Source organism: Rhopalosiphum padi, chromosome 3 (genome assembly GCF_020882245.1).
Source record: "Rhopalosiphum padi isolate XX-2018 chromosome 3, ASM2088224v1, whole genome shotgun sequence".
Classification (NCBI taxonomy): Eukaryota; Metazoa; Arthropoda; class Insecta; order Hemiptera; family Aphididae; genus Rhopalosiphum; species Rhopalosiphum padi.
The window spans coordinates 80,118,564-80,140,722 of NC_083599.1; the positions used below are offsets into that span (position 1 = coordinate 80,118,564).

Genomic DNA, 22,159 nt, shown 5'->3' on the forward strand with positions numbered 1-22,159 from the left:
TTCATGTATAGGTGCTTACATATTTTATTATAATATTATATTACAAAAATTAAAAATACAGTGCATATTTTTTTTTTTCATATTTTTTTTTTTTTTTTTGGAAATGGATAATAGTTATCAAAAACCTGTTATCAATTAATAAAACATCTATAACCAATTATGGCTGTAGATAAGACTGATAAGAGTCAAAAGATTATAGATATATTGGCTGTAATCACAGATATATACAATAATTATTATTGTTGTTGTATCTGTGGCAGTGTGGAGCTATTATAATTGTGATCGTCTACAACTTACAAGATTATGTTATTTTTTTTTTTTTTAATACTATAATCAAATTTATTTTAGTTCACGTACGACAGACGACAGTACCACACTGTAGCAGGTTAGTTTATTACTATGGATTCTATGAAGCGTAAACAGCCTTCTCTCTTAAATTATTTTCCAAACAAAAAAATATCGTCAACAGAGGTAAGTGATTCAAATGAGCCAGTAAATGTTTCCCAAACAGCAATACCACGAGCAATACCACAACTCAATGTAATTTGTGATGATAATAAACAAAATAATATAACATCAGATTTAGTTTTCGATAATGATATTGGTAATTTTATTGGTAAAAAACTTGACGACCACACAAAATGTAGACTGTTGGAAAACCCTTGGAAACCACTGAAAAACTTTGAGTATCCATTCTCCATTCACAAAAAAAAAGGAAAAGAGGAAAAACGTTTTTTAAGAAATAATCATTTTGACCAATATCCGTGGCTAATATATTCTGTATCAAAATCTGGCTGTTTCTGCAAATATTGTACACTTTTTTTAACTCACAATAAAGGTGGAAAACAAAATACTGAAGAATTGAAAAAACTTGTAACATTACCACTCAACCAATATTCAAAATTACTTGGTAAGGATGGATATTTAGAAAAACATAATCAAAATCATTACCATCAGGATGCAATTTTAAAATCAAGTGACTTTTTAAAAACTTACAACTCACCTAATAAGCAGGTTAATAATATTCTAAACAGTGAACGTTTAAGACAAGTTCAAGAAAACAGAAACCGGTTAAAACCTATAATAGAAACTATAATTTTTTTGGGACGCCAAAATATACCTTTCAGAGGGCACCGTGACTCAGGACAAATAATATTTCATGATAATGAAGACTCTAAAAATTTAACTGATCCAACTTATTCTATTGTGAAGAATGAAGGTAATTTTCGCGAACTTTTGAAATACCGTGTTATGTCTGGTGATACAAAATTGAAAAATGACTTGCTTAATTTTAATTCAAAAGCTAGTTATATTTCTCCAATCATCCAAGAAGATCTGATTAAATGTTGTAAGGAAGAAATACTGTCGTTTATATTAGATGAAGTAAATACAAATCAATTTTACAGTATTATCTTTGATGAAACGACCGATGTGTCTCATATATCACAAATGAGTTTAACTTTAAGGTACATTGATAAGAAAAATAACATTTATGAACGTTTCGTTGGTTTTATCAATTGCCATGATACATTTAATAGAAACCAGACTGCCATTCCAAATAATGATTTGTCAGATACATTGATTGATGACCATTTATCTAAAGAACCGAAGCTAACAGGTGAATACATTATTTATTTAATTGTATTATTTTAATTAAAAATTTAATTTACCTTGATTTTTTCAGGAAATGTACTTGGAAATATAGTAGTATCAGAGTTAAAAGAAATGTCACTTAACCTTAAAAACTGTATAGGAATTGGCACGGATGGTTGTTCTGTAATGACATCAGTGTTAAGAGGAGCTGTGCAAGAAGTCCAGAAAAGCTGTCCAAATGCTATATACAGCCCTTGCACTAATCATGCTCTAAACTTATCAATTTCTAAATCTTCGAAAGTCCAAATCGTTAGAAATACTATGGGAATTCTCCAAGAAACCATTTCATTTTTTCATTTATCTTCCAAAAGGAATTTCATCTTGAAAAATTACCTTAAAAGTTCCAAAAGTTCTAAGACATCATTAACCAGTTTGTGTGTTACACGTTGGGTAGAACGTCACACTAGTATAATAGACTTTGAAACCAACATGTCAGAAATTATAGAAAGTCTAACACATATATCTCAATTCACAGATCAAGTATCATCATCTAAAGCTAACTCATTACTCCTGAGTTTGTGCAATTGTGAATTTATTATAACATTGTATATATTATCAAATATCCTCAGTATTACACTACCAGCCAGTAAAATGTTACAAGGAGTTAATTTAGATGTAAGTGCTGCTTCCAGCTGTATTACCAGTATAGTACAAAATTTAGAAGATAAAAGATTAAATGCTGAAGAATATTTTAGTGAAATATTTCTTGAAGCTAAAACTAAAATGATTGACTTAGACATTGAAGTCAAGTTACCAAGATTAACAAAAATTCAAAATAAAAGGGCCAATACTCCTGCAAATACACCAGAGGAATATTACCGGAGAGTTGTGTACATTCCCCTAATTGACAATATTTTAGAAGACTTGAGATCAAGATTCCTAAATAAAAAAACAACAGCTATTTTTCAGTTGATTGAATTTATTCCAGCTAACATAATCAACAAGTCTTCACTCGATGTCAAAAAAATGATTGATACAGTAATTGGACATTTTATATTTTTGGATATAAACATTAACATTTTAAAAGGAGAAGTTGATTTATGGAAATCAAATTGGATTTCCAGGAAAAATGAAGGTAAATACTAATTTATTAAATACAATTTGCATATTGATTGGTAAAAATCACATATTTTTTATTTAAAATTATTTTAAGGTCTTAAAATACCAGAAGATGTATTAGAATCTATTGATGAATGTCATCCAGTCATGTTTCCTACAATTAGACAGGTTTTAGTAGTATTAGCAACATTACCAGTAAGTATCGCATCAGCAGAACGCAGCTTCTCTACTTTAAGGAGGTATGCATGTATATTTTGCTTTTCTTTAAGTTAGAAGAAAATAATTTTGGTAAAAAGTAGGGCTTAGAACTTATGTGGTTTAAAATATACTAAATATACATGCATTTATGCACTCTAAAGAGTACAAAATATATACATATAGTATGAGCAAAATCAGTTTAGATTTTTTTTACTACTAGTTATTATTTATGACATAACTTAACTATAGTTAAAAATGCTATCATATTTATTTAATTTCCGCTATTTAGTATTACTTTACTTAAATAGTCTGATTTAGATATTTAATTGATTTATTTATTTAATTCTGTGATTATTTTTATAAATTTGTCCTTTTTTGCTTTGCATTAATCATAACTCCTTTGGCTTTTGGCTGTTTGCTTATTGCTTAATGCTTTCTGAAATATGTTGCACCAGGTTAAAAACATGGCTGAGAAGCCAAATGTCCCAGAAAAGGTTGACAGGTTTGGCTTTAATGAACATACATAGAAATATTGATATTGACATATCAAAAGTTATTGAACGATTTTCAAAGACAAAAAGGAAATTGGATTTTGTTATTTAATATTATTTTATTATTAATTATTATATATTTAATAAAACTATTATTATATTATGTGGTTATTATAATATGCTTTTATATTTATATGTACCTATGTCCTATGTCAAGTTATTTTATTTGGTATTTTGGTATACTGTTGATGTTGTTTACAATAATTAATGTTATGGGTTATGAAAGTGGGTAGAAATCAATTATTGAAGTTTAAGCAAGCGAAACGATCGAACAATTTTGATCCGCCAATTTAATCATAATCTGTACACTGTCGTTTATGTACAAATTTTTTTATAAGAATCTATGATTTGAATTCAAATTTCGCCCCCCCCTGGAAGAAGAGCTGAATACGCCCCTGTAGATACGTAGTATGTATATATTGTAGTATATCTATAATTTTATGTTGATGTGTTATTTTATTTCTAGTATCTTTGTTTATCGATCAGTCTTTTCGTTTTCGTCATACCCGCTCGTTATTCTTTCTACGTATTGTGTGTGTTTATTAATTTTCAAGTGATTTAACTTTTTGTAATGGCTAAGCTTTACCGTATAAAGAAGTTTTTTTGAAGTTTGGTTTTACAGAAATAAAAGATCGATCGGGATTAGTGCGTCCTCAATGTGTGTTCTGCATGCAAATTTTATCAAATGAGTCGATGAAAGAAAATAAACTCAAGCGGCATCTTAACACTGTACATCCCGCAATGATAAACAAACCATTACAATTTTGGAAAGAACATCAAACTAAAATAAAACGTATGCGTCTTGATTGTCCGTCTAATACACTTACAGTTTCATTACAAAAAACTACAAAAGCATCATTTGACGTTGCTTGGAAAATCGCACGCTCAAAAAAGGCATATAACATTGGAAAAGAACTCATTAAACCAGCAGCTATTTCTATGGTTAGAACTGTCTGCTGAGATGACACTGCTAACAAATTAGAACTAATCCCGCTTTCGGATAACACTGTTAAACGAAGGATAGACCTTATGTCTGAAAATATTTTAAAACAGTTTATATTTCAAGTGATTGCAGCAAATAAATTTTCAATACAAATTGATGAGTCAATTGATATTCAAAATAACGCACAATTGATTGAAAATTTTTGTGAAGAATTTTTATTTTGTGAGCCTTTTCTAACAACGGCAACTGGCTTAGATATTTTTAAAAAAGTTGATGATTTTTTTCGGAAAAATAATCTAGTTTGGAGTAATTACGTTGGAATCTGTTCTGACGGTGCACCGGCAATGCTTGGAAATCGAATAGGATTTTGTAAACGAGTGAAGGAAGTTAATCTTAATGTTTTAATTATTCATTGTTTTTTACACAGAGAAAATTTGGCTACCAAAAAAATTCAGCCAGAACTTTATTCAGTGCTACAAGATGTAATTCAAATAGTCAATTTCATAAAAGCAAGAGCATTAAACTCAAGAATATTCCATGCCATGTGTGATGAGATGGGATTACAGTATGTAAATTTACTTTATCATTCGGATGTTCGTTGGCTTTCTCGTGGAAAAATTCTTTCCCGTGTTATGTATTTGCGTTTAGAAATACACATTTTTCTAACGGAAAAAAACCACGCATTTGTTGATAATTTCAATGACGAGTCGTGGGTTGCTAAATTGGCTTTTTTAAGTGATATTTTTGGATGGTTAAATTAATTGAATATTGAGATGCAAGGAAAAAATAGGACTATGGTTGATATTGGAGAAAAAATATCTTCATTTAAACAAAAGCTCGCACTTTGGCGCGAAAAACTGTCACAAGGAAAAATTGCCACATTTCCTCTTTTAAGTGAAGTTCTTGAAGATTCAACAAAAGTTACATTAGATGACTTAAAATTACTGCTTCAAGAATACTTGGACAAATTACAGTTAGAACTCAATCGATGTATACCAGAAAATGTTGAGCTCAGTAAATATAGTCGGGTGAGAAATCCATTTGAAGTTTCCGTTCACGAAGTTGGCGAAGATATTTGCGGGTTCCAAGAAGAACTTATTGATCTTCAGGCTAATCAAGTTTTAAAAGAAAATTTTTCTCAAAAGTGCCTAACTCAATTTTGGGCACAGCTAAAAGATAAACCTATTTTAACAAGAGAATCTGAAAAAGAATTTCTACCTTTCCCAACCACGTACCTATGTGAAGCCGGATTTTCTGCTCTAGTTGTTATTAAATAAGGTATAGAAATCGTCTTGACGCTCAACATGATATGCGATATGCACTTTCGATGAATATACATCCAAATATTGAAGAACTTGTTAATTACGTTCAGCATCAAGGAAGTCATTAAATTAAGTATTAATTAAATTCATGTTAAATTTGATACAAATAATTTTTTTATTTATAATTTTTTAATTTTTTAAATTTATTTAATAACAAAATAATTAATATAATATAATAAATTATTAATAATAATAAAATATTAATTTAATATTAGATATGTATAGTATATATTTACAATTTTTAAGTTAACAAATAAAATGTATATTTGCAATCATGATTTTTTTTTGTGGTCGCGAAAAGTTAAATTTTAAACCTTTGGGTCACGCTCATAAAAGGTTGGGAACCACTGATTATTGTACACAATAAAGGATATTACGACGTAGGCCTAAGTACTAGGATAGCAATTACCCATAATATATTATAATAACATGACGCGCAATAAAAATATTACGACGTAGAAATAAACATCTACATCATAGGCGTAACTAGCCCTTTATGTTAGGGGGGGGGGGCTGAAGTCCTAAAGAATTTTTATAGAAAAATAAGATACCTATGAAAACAAAATTGCCACCATACAAATATAAGTCTTAATTTGTATTAATTATCTAAAAAAGATTACAATTTAGAATAATTAATAATGCATAAAAATTCTTTGTTTTATCTGAATTACATAAAACTATAAAATATATATTATACCATTTATACCTAATATAATACTAATATTCACATCAAAAATTGTACATACATATACAGTAAACTTCTTTATTTTGACATTTTTAAACTTAAATCATAACTTTATTTTTATAGAATAACAGTAAATAAAATATACACAATAGTCTATATGTAATATGAAATATAATAAAATAGTTATGAAGATTACAAATCTATACGCCTATTCTTCAAAGCAAAGTTATTTAAAATGTTTTCTGACTCGATAATATTTGAAATATCTCTTTCAATATGTAAAATTGTCATATCTGTAAATCTATCCTGGTTCATACTAGATCTGATCTATGTTTTTATTCTCCGCATAACAGAGAAAGAACGTTCACAAGAAGCAGAGCTGATGGGCAGAGTTAAAGCAACTTGCATGAGTTTATATAAATTGGCAAAAACGTTCTGGTCTATTTTTTGTAACACATCATTAAGAGTAAAATCAGAATTTCGAATACTATTTTTAATTACAGTCATTTCAGCTTCTAACGATTCAATATTAATACCCAACAATTCTAAATATAAAATTAAAAAAATTAGTACATATATTATAATAAAATAATGATATGTGAATTATTACACATTTTAATTTTCAATTTTGTAAAATTTTAAATACGTACCTCATAATTTTGTATGAATGGTAAACTTTCTTTGAATTGTAATTTAAAAAAACTGTCAACAGATGATGCTAAATGTAAGCTTTCAGATGAAAATCTAGTTTTTATGCTGGTAATAATTGCATTCAGAATTCTATAATATGCATTTATTTTCCAGTTTTCTTCATTCGATATATTTAAAGAAGACTCATCAAATTCTAAGTATTCATTCCCAGTAGTAGTAGAGGTACAATAATCTCTTAAATATGTGCTTTCTTTTCTTTTACGCTTAGAATTAAAGCCTTAAATTAAATACATAATAATAAACTAATGTAACATCAAATTTACTAAACATAATTAATAACATTTAAAAAATAATAATTAATATAATTAAAAAAGTAGGTACCTCTAGAAGGTGTTTCAATTGGTATATTATGTTTTTCAGCAAAATTTGTAATTTTAGACCATATTTTAGTAAACTTATTAGAGCTTCTATAATTTTCAAATGTTTGAATAACACCAAAAATAATATTACTAGCTTCACCTAATGTGGAAGTTTTTTTTTGTAACTGGTTACTCAGAATATTTATAATCTTAAGTACATCCTGGAGTATAATTAAATAAATTATAAATTATGCTTTTTGAATAGAACTTAATAAGCCTAGAAAAATTTAATTTGGATTACATTTTCATATGCAAGTAGTAAATCAAAAATATTATTACTTATAAATTATTAATTACAAACCTATAGCCTGAGCTACATCCATGTCTTTGTTTAAATTTACTTCATCATTTAAAACTTCAATAAGTACTTCAAAATTGTTATAAACTGCATCACAGTTCTGTATTCTACATACCCAACGTGTATCACTTATGGCCATTAATGTGGTGGCTTTAATATTGAGTTTATTTTGCATTTCTTTCAATTTAAAATTAGTTGATTGCCGAGAAAAATGTACATACAATGCTTCAATAGAATTGAAAAATTGTTTTGCTTCATTAAAAAGTGAATTAAATTTTAAAATATAGGTTTATATATTTTTTTAAATGACATGATAATAGAAATTAATTTAAACATTTCCAATGAATAGTAAGATTTTTTAAATAATTTTAATAAATTTTAAGTACAATAAAATCATATTAGGTACCTTGATACTTTTACACATGTCTATGACAACTAAATTAATTCTATGAGCCATACAATGAACATAGACGGCACTTGGGTAATATTCTTTTAGTTTAGTTTGCACTCTTGCTCTTTTACCAGACATAACAGCTGCTCCGGTATACCGTCAATAGATAATGGTCAATTGATAGCGCGACAATAGATAGTGGACAATAGATCGCGCGACAATTGATAGTATACGACAATTGATAGTGTACGACAATTTATAGTGTACAACGTTTTCGTTATATTAAATTAATTAATTTTATTAAATTTTAATTTACTTAATTATGAGTTTAAAATATATTAAAAGTGAAAGAGGCACCAACATTTTGGTCGATGATGGATACATGTACCAACGTGAATGCAATAAGCCAGAAAAAAGCATTTGGCGATGTGTACAGTATAAACAAAAATGTAGAGGAAGAGTTCATGTATATAATGATGAAATAATAAAGTACATAGACCATAATCACGTTCCGGATATTTCTAAAATTGAAGCCAAAATACAGGTCAATGAAATGAAGAAAAAAGCCCGAAGTACATGTGAATCGACACACTCAGTTCTTGGAACAATAGCTCAGGTACCCATTTATTTTATTAATACGTACTACATAGGTAGTAAATTAATTAAAAGTTGTCAACTTCTTTCAGAATATTCTAACTTTTAAATTAGTTAGTGTTAGTCTTTAGCCGTGTATTTTATTATATAATTTATAATTATTATAAACTAAGAGTTTCTCCATTTTCACTGTACATATAAGAAATTACGTAGGTAATAGAGATAGAGATAAGTATAAAATAGATGATAATCGCGTTGTATCCACAGCGAGCTACATAGGGAATTATACACGTTAGTGTATTTTTGTTCGTGTAGGAACTTACGTATCAGTATATTTTTATTTTATAGAAACTTACATATGCAAGTCATTACCTACTATATTTTGTGTGTGAACTTACTAAACCCCATTTTACTATAGACGTACAGTGATTGTTATTTTATATTTCTTATCGATAATATCGATAACAAAAGTATTAAATGTAATATAATTTATAATAATTTTATATTAGGTAGAAATGTCGGTAGCTGGTCAACTGCCTAGTGTTGCCTCATTAAAAAGAACGATACAACGTGTTCGTCAAACTGAGCTATCAGCTCCGTCAAATCCAGTCGACTTTAATTTTAATATTCCGGAAAAATTTAAATTAACAACTGATGGGGAACTTTTTCTTCAGTACGATAGTGGGTCCAGTGATTCTAAACGTATTTTAATATTTGCAACAAACAAAAATTTTGAACTAATGGAAAATAGTGAACATTGGTTTTGTGATGGAACTTTTTCTAGTGCTCCATCTATATTTTCCCAATTATATACGATTCATGGAATACATTATTCAAACGTAATTCCTTCGGTTTATGCTTTACTGCCTGACAAAAAAGAGGAAACTTACAAACGATTTTTTCGAGCAGTTAAATCGATTAATCCAAATGTTAACCCAAATAGTGTCATGATGGATTATGAAAAAGCAGCAATGAATGCAATAAAATGTGAATTTCCGAATGTAATTATAAATGGTTGTTTTTTTCACTTATCTCAGTGTGTATGGCGACACATCCAAGAAATTGGTTTATCAAAAAAATATAAAGAGGACTCAGAATTCGCTCTGCATGTTCGCATGTTACCAGCTTTGGCATTCGTACCTCAAGAAGACGTTATTGAATCATTTGAAACTCTAATTGAGACTAATTATTTTTCTACCAACGAGGAGCTTTTAACACCACTTATTGACTATTTTGAAAGTAATTGGATTGGACGATTACAACGCAGACATCGTAGAGAACCAAAATTTAATATTCAAATTTGGAACTGTTTTTCTCTTGTGGAAGCAGATTTGCCTCAAACAAATAATTCAGTGGAGGGCTGGCATAACTGCTTTTCGTCAATGTTAAATTCATCAATTCACCCATCTATATGGAAATTTATTACTGCACTACAAAAAGAAGAACGTGTCAATCGATTGAAAGTTGAACAATTAGTTGCAGGAAATCAACCACCATCAAAAAAAAAATACAATGATCGAGCAAAAAAACTTAAAAATATATGTAGTGATTATAATAATAGAAGTATAGATGATTATTTACGAGGGGTTGCGCATAATTTTCAATTGCAAGTTTGATTTTTTTATTAGGTATTGGTACTATTTTTTGAATTATTGACCACTTTGTTAAAGAGTTTATTTCTAAAAACCTATTATTAATATTATTATTTTAATTATTGTGATAAATTATTTGTGAGAACTTATTATTATTATTTTAATTATTTTACAACTTTGTTGTTAGTTTATTTGTGAAGAATCAAAATTTAATTCGAATTTTTTTATTAGGTATTGTTAGTTGTTACCATTTTTGGAATTATTGACCACTTTGTTAAAGAGTTTATTTCTAAAAACCTATTATTAATATTATTATTTTAATTATTGTGATAAATTATTTGTGAGAACCTATTATTATTATTTTAATTATTTTATAACAGTTTATTTTTGGAAAATCAGAATTAAAAAAACATTAAAAGTCATGACAATATCAATTGTCGTACACTACCAATTGTCGTATACTATCAATTGTCGCGCGATCTATTTTCCACTATCTATTGTCACGCTATCAATTGACCACTATCTATTGACATGGATCCAGCTGCTCCATCATAGGACTGGGCTACAATTGGAATATTTGGAATATTTGATTGCTCAAGGAAGTTTAAAATAGCTGATGTAAGAGACTCAGCATCTTGTTTTTGGGAAACATCTAAAAATCCTAAAAACCTTTCAAACAATTTAAATTTTTTTGTATACCGTACACAAATAGACATTTGTTCCTCTTTGTGACACCTAACAAGATATTAAAAGAATACAAAATGTTACAAATTATGAAATAATGAATTTTTTACTAGAAAATTTTGTTTAAAAATGCAAATAAAAAAATAAAATTGGTTGTTACCTGGCATCATCTCACGTGATAGAAAAAAATCCAGTTTCCTTAATTTCAGAAAGTATTGTATCTTTGACATTTTGAGAACATAAGGCTATAATTTCGTTTTGAATTTTAGGACTGGAATAGCTTATTGAATTACTAAACATTCGATTAAATTCAGAATCATATTTATTAAAAAATGAACACATCTCTTGAAAATTTCCTAAAATAGTTATGTAATAATCAAATTAATTTAAACTTTAAACAGTAATTAATTTACATTTTTTAATAGACAGTTGATTTATCATAGTTATTAATCAATAAAGTATACCTAACCTTTGTTTAAGGAATTTGTATTTTCTATATGGCCTCTAAATGCAACTCCTGACGAGATAATAGTAATATAATATCAATTAACTTTTTCATATATGAACGGTTATTTAAAATGTTTTGTTTATGAGCAGTTGATAGCTGTTCAACTATACTTCCTGTACTTTTAGTTGAATAATATCCAGTCATTTTTGATACATTAGTAAAATACTCTTTAGTTAGTGCATGACTAGCAAGCTTGGACTGTTTACTATTAGAACCACTTATCTATAAATTATAATAAAAGGTTCAAATAATATTAAATATATAAATATGTATATATTTAAATATTTAATAATATTTCAATATAATACCTATTATAATAATTAATAATTAATAATTAATATGTAATAGTTTGTAACTATTATATATTAACCACATGCTTTTGAATTTAAAACGAATTATTTCATGAAACATGTGTAATATATTAAATTACTTGACCTGTTGACCCCTTTTCAAGCCCACTAAGTTACTTAACATAAATGCTTTTACAAACTTTTTTCCAGTTTTTAAATCCTATTTTTGTGAAAATGTCATCATTTTTTTTTCCAAATAATCGACAACAAAAGCAATATACAGCATCTCGTTTGACACTGTATTCCAACCAAGTATATAACTTAAAAAAATTGGACGAAAATTATCTATTCTGTTTGCCAAAAATTATTTTTTAAATAATAATATTAAAAAAAATTAAAATATTAATTAATAATCATGCATAAATTATTTAATTACTTATTTTATTTTGTCATGATAATATTACCTAATAATATTTTAACTATTTATTTAAAACATTACCTTTAAAATGGGCTGGCATGGACCCGAAATTAAATCTCCTAAGTCATCCACTTCAACATTAAAACAAACATCTTTTTGTTTTTTTGATGATGTATCACTACTATAATTCGCGGTTGCGCGTGAAAAAGGGGTTAAGTCAACATTTTGTGTAAAATGAGTTATTTACATAAAAAAATGCAGAAAAAAAAACTACGTACATTTGTGTCAAAATAGATAAGTCATTTTGCATTATTGAATGCGTTATTTCAATGTGCATTTAGTGTTAACTCAATTATTATGTGCTATAAGAGTTATGTCACCAATAAGTACATATATCTTTTGACACCGAATTTTTTTGGTGCACGAGGAGTTAAGTTTGACATAAATCTTTATGCACGGGATAATATTAATCACTATTAAAGATAAGTCAGCTGTTTAAAATAATAATACCAATATTACCGCCATGGTTGAAGATATTTTTACAATAATTTATTAATACAATAATTTTTTATTGTGATTACTGATAAAATGTGCTTTTTATTAAAATATTAAAATATAATAGATAATGTTATCATTGAAAATAATATTATTATGACCAAACACATTTTCATTGTATACCTACATTAATATTATATTAATTGTATAATAACCATTAATCTTAGTTTGAGTGTGATTTTATAAAAAAAGAAAAACGATTTCCTATTATTCTAATAATATGTTTAGATCAAGGAAAATAGTTGATCTTGTAACACTCTCAAATTCAAATTCTAAAAGTAGTAAGTAAAATATTAATAAATTGAAACTCATTGTACAAAACAATAAAATTGTTTTATGTAGGTATTATAACAATTTATTCATTCTGATTTTTATAGATAATGTGGAAAAGGCAGAGTATGATTTACAAAAAGGTACCTATAGCTTATCATTCTTAACATTAACTTAATGTTAATTTTCTTTAACTTAGGTTCAAAATTTGTCCACATTTGAATTTCTTAATGTCAATATACTACTACTCAAACTATTTAATCATCTATGTATTATGTTTTCAAAGAATGAATTGTATTAACTATTTATGTGGATAATCTTCATTTAGTTTTACACTTTTATTAACACAATACATATTACTTAATATTTAAATATACGTTTCACTTTTTGAATGTAATAGAAAAATCAAAGTCATATGTTGAAGAGTGGTTAGAAAATCATACATTTACCAATTGTGAAAACTTTGATATTGATGATGTTTATGCTGATATAAGTATTTCATCACCTCTTGTTGACTATGTTGGAATTAAAAGTAAATGTCTATTTTAATCTATTAGAAAAAAAAAACCATTAAGTAATAAGTAATCTTATAACTCATCCATATTAATTTATATATATTATACAGTAGAATCCGCTTATTTGGGACACCGCATAAAGGGGACAACCGCTTAATGGGGACAAATTGTCATAGTCCCGAACGGATGTATAAGTTTAATGCAATTTAACTTCGTTTATCCGGGACAAACCATCGGTTATAAGGGACAAAAATAAAATCGTTTAACTAGATATTTTGGCCTAAATTATCGACGTTCTTATCGAAACTGTAATTATCTAATCTTTACGGCTCTATTATATTTTATATACGCATGTATATGTACATATAATGTACATAAAGGTAATGTACGTATATCTTACGTCAATTATGTCAATCATTTTTTTCTATTACCACGATAAGAGTCAACTAGCCTACGTACAAAATCGAAAACCTTTAGTTCACGTTCTTTCGTCGATGAGTATTAATGTATGTGCGTTTTTATTAATCCCAGTTGTGTTAGTACGTAACAATGTCTCGTAAAGATTTAACATTGATTGAAAAAATTTCTATACTGGATAAAATTAAGGCTCAACCTCATACTAGTCTTCGTGAGTTAGAGAAATTAATAGGCACGTCTAAATCGGTACTAAACCGATTGAAAAATAATGAAATAGCTATTCGTAAACAATATGAAAAATTAAACGACAACAAAAGTGCACCTGTAAACAGAAAAAGAAAACGAGAAGGCAAAGATCCCGAAGTAGACAAAGCTATGAACGAATGGTTTTCTGCTGTTACAGAACGTGGTGTTCGTATTTCGGGCCCCATGTTAGAGCAGAAAGCTGAATTTTTTTATGTATGTACATATATGTATATGCACTTTAATAGTTTCGGTTTATTAGTTATTCGGTTAATCGGGACAGTCGGATAATGGGGACAAATAGGTCACCGCCCGACGTGTCCCAATTAAGCGGATTCTACTGTACATACTAATTTGTAATTAATTTTTTTTCTTGAAACCTTTTGATTGTAGGCTTAATGACTTAATAATAAAAATTTATAAATTCTATAATTTTATTAACACAGACCAACAAAAAAACCATACATGAAAATATTTATTAGTGTAATTGCCCTAACAGCACCAAGACCCTCCTAGGATGGTCATAGAACGGTCTATCAGGAATCTCAGGACTTATATTGGAACTTCTTTTTTTGGTCCTAGACCGTCCAGGAGAGTTCCAAGGCAGTCTATTGACTTCCTAATGTCCGAGTTGAGACCATCCATAGGTACTACCCAATATCTTCCCTATAAAGGGTAATTTGGATACATTAATTTGCTACCTATTTAGGTCCAATTTAATACCTATGGTAGTCATTAATGATGCCTAATTGAGTCTAAAACTATGTTTATTTAGTTCCTAAACAGCTCCCAAAACAGTCGGTCATAATATTATGGTGCCTATTAAGGTCGATATATTTCCCAAATGAGTCTTGAATGATTCCTGAAAGCATCTGAAATAGTGACTGTATTAGTCTGTATGCCCTTTTAGTTTCTCTTACAGCACTAAGATCTTCTTAATTAAAATATTGTTATAAGATGATCCATCAGGAATCATATTAGGACTTGTATAGTTATATAGAAATTTCCCTTTTGGTTCTAAAACAGTTAATTGATACATTATTTATCGATGATCCCTATTTAGGTCGATACGATTCCCAATTGAGTCATATTTTGTATTTTATAAACCCTAATGATTTAGAAAGCCTTATAACTTCTTAAAACTTCATCAATTTATAGAACACCATTCTTAAAAATAAAGAAGTTGTAGTGGATAATTAATTAATACCATTATAATATTATTATACAAATAAATTCAAATTTAGATAAGACAAGAAGTTATTTTTAATTAATAAAACATTAAACATAATATAATACATTTTAAATACTTGCATAAAAAAACTAACTAATTATGTCTTAATACAATATATGAGATATACAGTACAGTATAAAATATAAATATAACAATATTGAAAAATATAAATAACAACTTGTAAGCAATAGAAAATTAAACATAATACCTTTTAAATACTTACATAAAAAAATAACTAATTCTGTCTTGAATACAATATTTGTGATGGTCAAATACAGTACAGTATTAAATAGAACAATATTAAAAAATATAAAATACAAGTTAAAATTTTATTTATAAAAAAAAATAGTTATATAACTCTTAGAACAAAGGTTAAGGATCAGAAATGTCTTTGATGTGTCTTTCATAACGCTCTTTGGCATGTTTGAGCCAACCTGTTACAGCTTTATTTATAGATGTTACACTTGCTCCTTTGACATTTTTTATAATAACTCCTTTATTTGAAAAAATAAATACAGTGAAACCTCTATATAGTGGACAGCCACGGGGAATTAAAAATTGTCCATTATAGAGAGTTGTCCACTATTGAGAAAACCTCTACTTAGTGGACATTTGCAAAAAATTACTAAATGTCCACTATAGGGAGACACTATAGGAAATTGCAGGTTATATGTACACTGTATATGAACATATACATTGGAATATTAATTTATTATTTATTATGTATGTATATTATAATATAAATATGTATGTAGATGTATGTATATTTAATGTATGTATGTATGTATTAAAAAATTATGTAGTATAAAAATGCTTATAAAAATGTTTAATGATTATGTAAAATTAAAAAAATCTGTAATTTTTTTTTGTGTAAATTTTTTTTGCTCTTCAAAATGAATTTGTAAATTGGCTACCATTGATAATGCGATTTCATCTTCTTTATTTTTAAAATATGTTTTTAAATTATTTATTGTTTTCCAAACTTCTTCAAACGTTGGATTGTATATCGAATCGTCTTCATCTTCTTCTTCTTGTTCTTCGAGTTGTTCGTTTTCTTTTTCACTAAAATTGTCTAGATTACAATTGATTATATCTGATATGATTAATGTATTGTCTTCTGTAAGGATATTATTATCTATAGAAACATAGTCCTCAATTTCGATAGTACTCGGTACAAGTTCTGAGAATAAGTCCAAATTTGCAACATTGTCATTTTCCATTACATATTCTGCTGTATCGAACGAAAAAAATCCCGACTTTTTAAAACAATTTTTGACTGTCTCTGGTTTTATATTTTTTAATGCGGACTTTATCCAAAAAATTGCATCTAAAACGTTTATAGATTTGTTTTCTACATTCTGATCAACTCTAGATAAAATATGACGAAGTAATCGTTGGCGATAATGAACTTTAAAATTTTTAATAATTCCTTGATCTAGTGGTTGGCAAATCGAAGTCGTATTTGGAGGTAGGAATATTAGTTTTATATTTTTTAAGTTTAATGTATCAGGATGTGAACTAGCGTTATCTAGAAATAAAATAATTTTTCTATTTTCCATCTCCATTTTTCTGTTAAAACACATTAGCCAATCTGTCATTAAATCTCGATTCATCCATGCCTTACGGTTAGCTTTCCAATTAACACCTAACGTTGATACATTTACACTTTTGAAACAACGTGGTTTTAGTGATTTTCCAATTATTAACGGAGTTTCAAATTCCCCGATCATATTTACACATAGTAAAACAGTTAATCGATCTTTAGCTATTTTACCTCCACGACAAATTTCGTTTTTTAAACACAATGTTTTATCAGGAAGTGCTCGAAAAAATAAACCTGTTTCATCACAATTGAATATATTTTTTGGTTCATAATCTGAAATTAATGTTTTCAATTTTTCTAACCACTTTTCTACGACACTTGTATCAACAGAGTTACCTTCACCACATATATTTTTAAAAGAAATGTTATGACGTTCTCGGAATTTTTGAAGCCAACCATTTGAAGCTTTAAAGTTTTCTAGACCTACCTCATTTGCAACTTCTCGTGCTTTCTCTTGGAGCAATGGTCCAGAAACAGGTAAATTATATGAACGGGCTCTACAGAACCATTCAAATGTAACTTTATCTACAAGTGCTCCATCCGATGTCTTCGAAAATTTTCTCCTCATATCTTCATTGCCGTTCTCAGCGTAATATTTTTTCAAATTACACGCATCTTGTAAAATGTTATTCACCTGTATTTTTCATTAAATGATTTTTAGATAAATTAAAATAAAATATGTATGTGTTTAAATTAAATATTTAAATTTACCTGTGACTTGCTTATGCAAAATCGTTCTGCTAAAACACGAACACTTAGATTTTCTGTTTCCTTGGTTTTAATAATATTTAATTTTTCTTCTAAGTTCAATCTTTTTCTTTTATTATTATTCATTTTAACGTAGGTACGTGTTCACACAATGTGCTGCACACAACTAACGACCGAACACATAACCGAACCATTAGTAATTTTTCGATTAGGAAAACCATTAAGATAAGATAAAATATGAACGAATATATAACAGATAAATATAGTATTTTTATTAAACGTTTTTGAAATGTACATGTATTGTGTCCATTTATGAGAGGTAATTTTTAATTTGGTACCAGTTTATTGTGTCCACGTCCACTATTAGGAGTGTCCACTACTAAGAGGTTATAACTCCTATTATACGCATACATTTTTGCCGGGGCATTTAGAAGTGTCCACTATTGGGAAGGGTCCACTATTGAGAGGTGTCCATTAATAGAGGTTTCACTGTATTGTTTATTTGTAATTTACATATTAACAACAAAATTATTAACAACTCACCAGAAATAATTTTAAATAGCAATGTAGTTTTAAGAGGTTCCTTATCTTTTTTATTTAATGCACCCCGGCCAGTCAAAGAGATTTTGCATCCTAAATGATTTGTAAAAATTAGATCCATAATAGATTTAGTGACTAACGATACACTTGGACCACGAAATTGTCTAAGTTTTTTCATCTGTAAATAAAATTGTCAATAAAAAAATAATCAAATTTAGAATTATAAAATAGTAATAAAATATTTACCAATTTTCTTAAATACAATTTATCAGTTTTAAGGGTCATATTAACTTCATTTAATTTAACCAAACTATCAATTGGAAACCCTTCCAAAATAACATCATCATCACACATACTTTCATCATTATTAGGCTTAAGTTGTTTGCATATTTCTTCTAACATTTGCTGTTGTCTTGCCTGATTTAAAATCACTTTGCTCAATTTTACATTTAGTTCAATTAGTGTTGATATTGTAAAATCTGAATTTTTTTTATTTCCAGCAACTAAAATTTTTACAATTTTGCATTATAACCAAATATTAATTAGGGGGGCAATTTTTATCACATTGTATTGTGATAAAGTCATAACTGTTCTATAATAAAATAGTTTACTTTAAATAATTATTAAATTATAGAAAAAAATTAATGCTGTACCTATTTGGTTTTAAGTTAAATTTAAAAACTACTTTAAATCAGAAAAGTTAAAATGTTATTAAGAAATGCATATTTATATTGTTTTATTCGAAGCATTTTTTTTTTTTATGATATAATAGTTATCATATACTAAAATTGTATAAATTATTTACTATATATAACCTGTAGTTAAATTTAGTACTGAAAATTCTTGGAACAGATTGGTATCTACATTTTTAAAATCTTTTAGTACAACTTCTCATATATTTTGATACCAAAACCATGTTTATGACCAAAGGTAATAAGGTCTCAGTACTATTAGAAAAATAATATTTATACAGTACTTTATACCAGCCTCCTAATCAAATGTAATTACTTACTCTTTTTTGGTGTTGTAATTGGAGAGTCTAAAAAAAGTTATCTTATAACTCCAGAATTAGATTTAAATTTAGGTGTTGAATTTGAAACAGGTTTAGCTTTAGTTGATGATATGAATAATGGAGAACTGCTCATGTTCATTCTTTCTATAAACAAAATAGATATGCATTCAAATAGTTTAATTTATAAGAATATAAAAACCAAACAGTATTTATCATATCCAATGGTTCTTGAGTAAATTGATAACCAGCATCTACAAATAAATAAATAAATTATTAAAAAATAATTTAATACAAGTTTTTAAGTTTTTTTATAATGATCATACTTTGAGAACTATCATTTTGTAGTAGTCTCATTTGACGATGAGTATTGCATAGTTTTAATGGTGAAAGTTCTGTACTAGATTGCACTAAAATATTATAAAAAATATGGGAAACATTTAATGGTATTTAATTATCATAATTATTATTATTTTAAAATCAAATATAACATATAACATTTACCTTTTAAAACTGAGTTTGAGGGTTCATGATCCATAAAATTCAAGTCATCTAAGGCATTCTGATCAATATACGTTGAATTTTTAGATGGCGATTGACAAGGTGATTCAGAACCTAAACATAATTTAATTTAATATACAATGAATAAATAACATTATCTTAAGATTAATTAATGTTTACTCATCTTACCAGATAGATTAAAAACAAGTTTTGGCAGAGGAGGAATGGATGATTTAGTGATTTTTTTTTGTGTTGGTTTCTTTTTGTCAATTGTCATTTTACGTTTGGGATTTTTTGCAGCTAATAATGTTCTTTTTTGTTTAGAAATCAGTTCATCTCTATCTGAATTAATATCTTCTGTTTCAGAAAGAGTTAGAGCTATTCTCAACTTTTGTTTGCCTCTTATAAAGTCATCTTTAACAATAGTGTATTTTTTTTTTTTTTTTTTAATATTAATTGACCTTATGGTTTAAAAATTATAAGTTAAATAATTATTACCTGATGATGCCCAAATTTTTTTTAATTTAAAAGTTTCCCAAGAAGGTTGTAGTTTTTCTGTATTTAACACCAATTTTTCAAATTGTTTAAAACTAATTTTTGTCATGTCTGGAAAATAAGCTTGAGACTTATCAATAGAAATCCAATTTCGTGGAATAAGTTGTAAGCCATCAATAAACTCAACTACTGCATAATTTCTAAGACAAATACATTTCATCATTAAAAATTAAACGTGGGTTAAAAATACTGGACATAATTTAAAAAAAAAGAGTACATAATATTAAATTTTTAATTTTTAAATTGTTTAGGTACTAAGGTAGTATAAATAAGCTATATGTATATTAATTACAGGTAATAAAGGTTTAATATTTATCATAGTTAATTATTCAGTCAATTATTGAATTTTAGGTCTTTCTTGTTGATCAATGTGCAATAATGGAAATACAGCAAATTTTGTTGAATAACCAGGAATTGGAAATATAAAATATTTTAAATTAATTTCATTAACTGGCCAAAAACTTCTTTTTGACAATTTGTCTACGTCAACTTGGTAAATACTTAAATATACCGATGAACAGGGTAAAGAATATAATGATGTTTTTTTTAAGAACTCTTTACCAATAATTATATGATTTTGTTGATCATCATTAAAACAAATATTTTCAATCAAAATAATTTTTCCTTTAATTCCACAACAATTATTACCTTTATTATTAATTTGAAATTTCATACCACTAAGTGTCATAGTAGTAAATTGTGAAATACATCCTTTTATAATTGGTCCATTGGTATGAATATCTTTAAAAATTGTATTTTCTCTATAACAGTATTTGTTTTGTAAATTATTATCAGAATTTTCTATCTCATGAATTCTACGGGCTATCTGTTGTAATGGCTTGTCATCTTTTCTGATTAAATCTTTGAACTTTTGCATAACATTTTCAAAACGAAATGAACTAAACGTATCTAGTGAACCAAAATGTTTAACGTCATCTACAATATGAAGAAGTCCATGTACATTATGAGAGATATGGTGCTCACCATATAATAATTTAAATGTGGTTACATAATGTTGCAATAATTCATCAGCATAATTTAAATAAGAATTTTTAAAACAGAACTGTTTTGAAATCAATATTGTTATGCTACAATGAAGGGTAAGAAAATGCTCATAAATCTCAGGTGAGAGTGTTGATTTAAGTACAACTGGACCATGATATAACAATAATTGTCTAAATTCTGTCCCTTTCCACTGACGGTAATGTATTAAACCTCTTGGTTTTCTCCGAAACTCAAATGGAGTATAAGGCCTAATTTGTTTTTCTAAGATATCTGATATAAATTTAATTTTTCGAAATTGAATACGAACTTTTAAGGTGTCACAACACCATAAGTGAATAAGTTTTTTTACATTTCCTAAGCATATTAAATGCAAATAGTCGAAAGGCACATTAGTGACAAGGCCAAGTTTAGGTATAACTTCTAGTGCACTACTTGTTCCTAAATGATAATCATCATCAGTTTTCAAGACAAATTCATTGTCAGTGCGTTTTTTACCAGATTTGTCAGAAAAACAAATTCTTTTTTCAATATACTTACCTTCATCCCAGCACCTAGTACAACTAGAATAACCAGTATGCCCTTTCACATTTAAAATAAATGATTTGGCTGGTGCGTCTGCACATATTACTTTAATAAAACATTGATAGTTTATATTATTTATCATTAAACCACTGTTCACCAGTTCCTTAGCTCCATCAACAAAATATTCTAAAAATTCATGGGACTTTTCAGGTTTTTTAGAATAGCTATG

General features: G+C 27.3%; 5 protein-coding genes across 5 annotated transcripts; 4 read left to right on the plus strand and 1 right to left on the minus strand.

Moving 5' to 3' along the window:
• Positions 1 to 152: 152 nt before the first annotated feature.
• LOC132927230 (52 kDa repressor of the inhibitor of the protein kinase-like) lies at positions 153 to 3,564 on the plus strand. Its single transcript, XM_060991722.1, has 3 exons — positions 153 to 1,618; positions 1,685 to 2,728; positions 2,807 to 3,564. Exons 1-3 carry the CDS (start codon positions 400 to 402, stop codon positions 2,983 to 2,985), a joined length of 2,442 nt encoding a protein of 813 aa, XP_060847705.1. The 5' UTR covers positions 153 to 399; the 3' UTR covers positions 2,986 to 3,564.
• Positions 3,565 to 4,490: 926 nt separating this feature from the next.
• On the plus strand, positions 4,491 to 5,165 carry LOC132926050 (protein FAM200A-like). The gene has a single exon (XM_060990397.1). It carries the CDS (start codon positions 4,491 to 4,493, stop codon positions 5,163 to 5,165), a length of 675 nt encoding a protein of 224 aa, XP_060846380.1.
• Positions 5,166 to 5,198: 33 nt separating this feature from the next.
• On the plus strand, positions 5,199 to 5,681 carry LOC132926051 (zinc finger BED domain-containing protein 5-like). Its single transcript, XM_060990398.1, has one exon. The coding sequence runs from the start codon at positions 5,199 to 5,201 to the stop codon at positions 5,679 to 5,681; it is 483 nt and encodes a 160-aa protein (XP_060846381.1).
• Positions 5,682 to 8,492: 2,811 nt separating this feature from the next.
• On the plus strand, positions 8,493 to 10,275 carry LOC132926053 (uncharacterized; the record flags this gene model as incomplete). The annotated part of the gene is made up of 2 exons (XM_060990399.1): positions 8,493 to 8,786; positions 9,274 to 10,275. Coding segments are annotated over exons 1-2 (1,296 nt in total), but the record flags the coding sequence as incomplete, so codon positions are not given.
• Positions 10,276 to 16,233: 5,958 nt separating this feature from the next.
• On the minus strand, positions 16,234 to 17,951 carry LOC132927847 (tigger transposable element-derived protein 6-like). The gene is made up of 2 exons (XM_060992435.1): positions 17,802 to 17,951; positions 16,234 to 17,724 (listed from the first exon to the last, which is right to left on the minus strand). Exons 1-2 carry the CDS (start codon positions 17,922 to 17,924, stop codon positions 16,321 to 16,323), a joined length of 1,527 nt encoding a protein of 508 aa, XP_060848418.1. The 5' UTR covers positions 17,925 to 17,951; the 3' UTR covers positions 16,234 to 16,320.
• Positions 17,952 to 22,159: the final 4,208 nt, after the last annotated feature.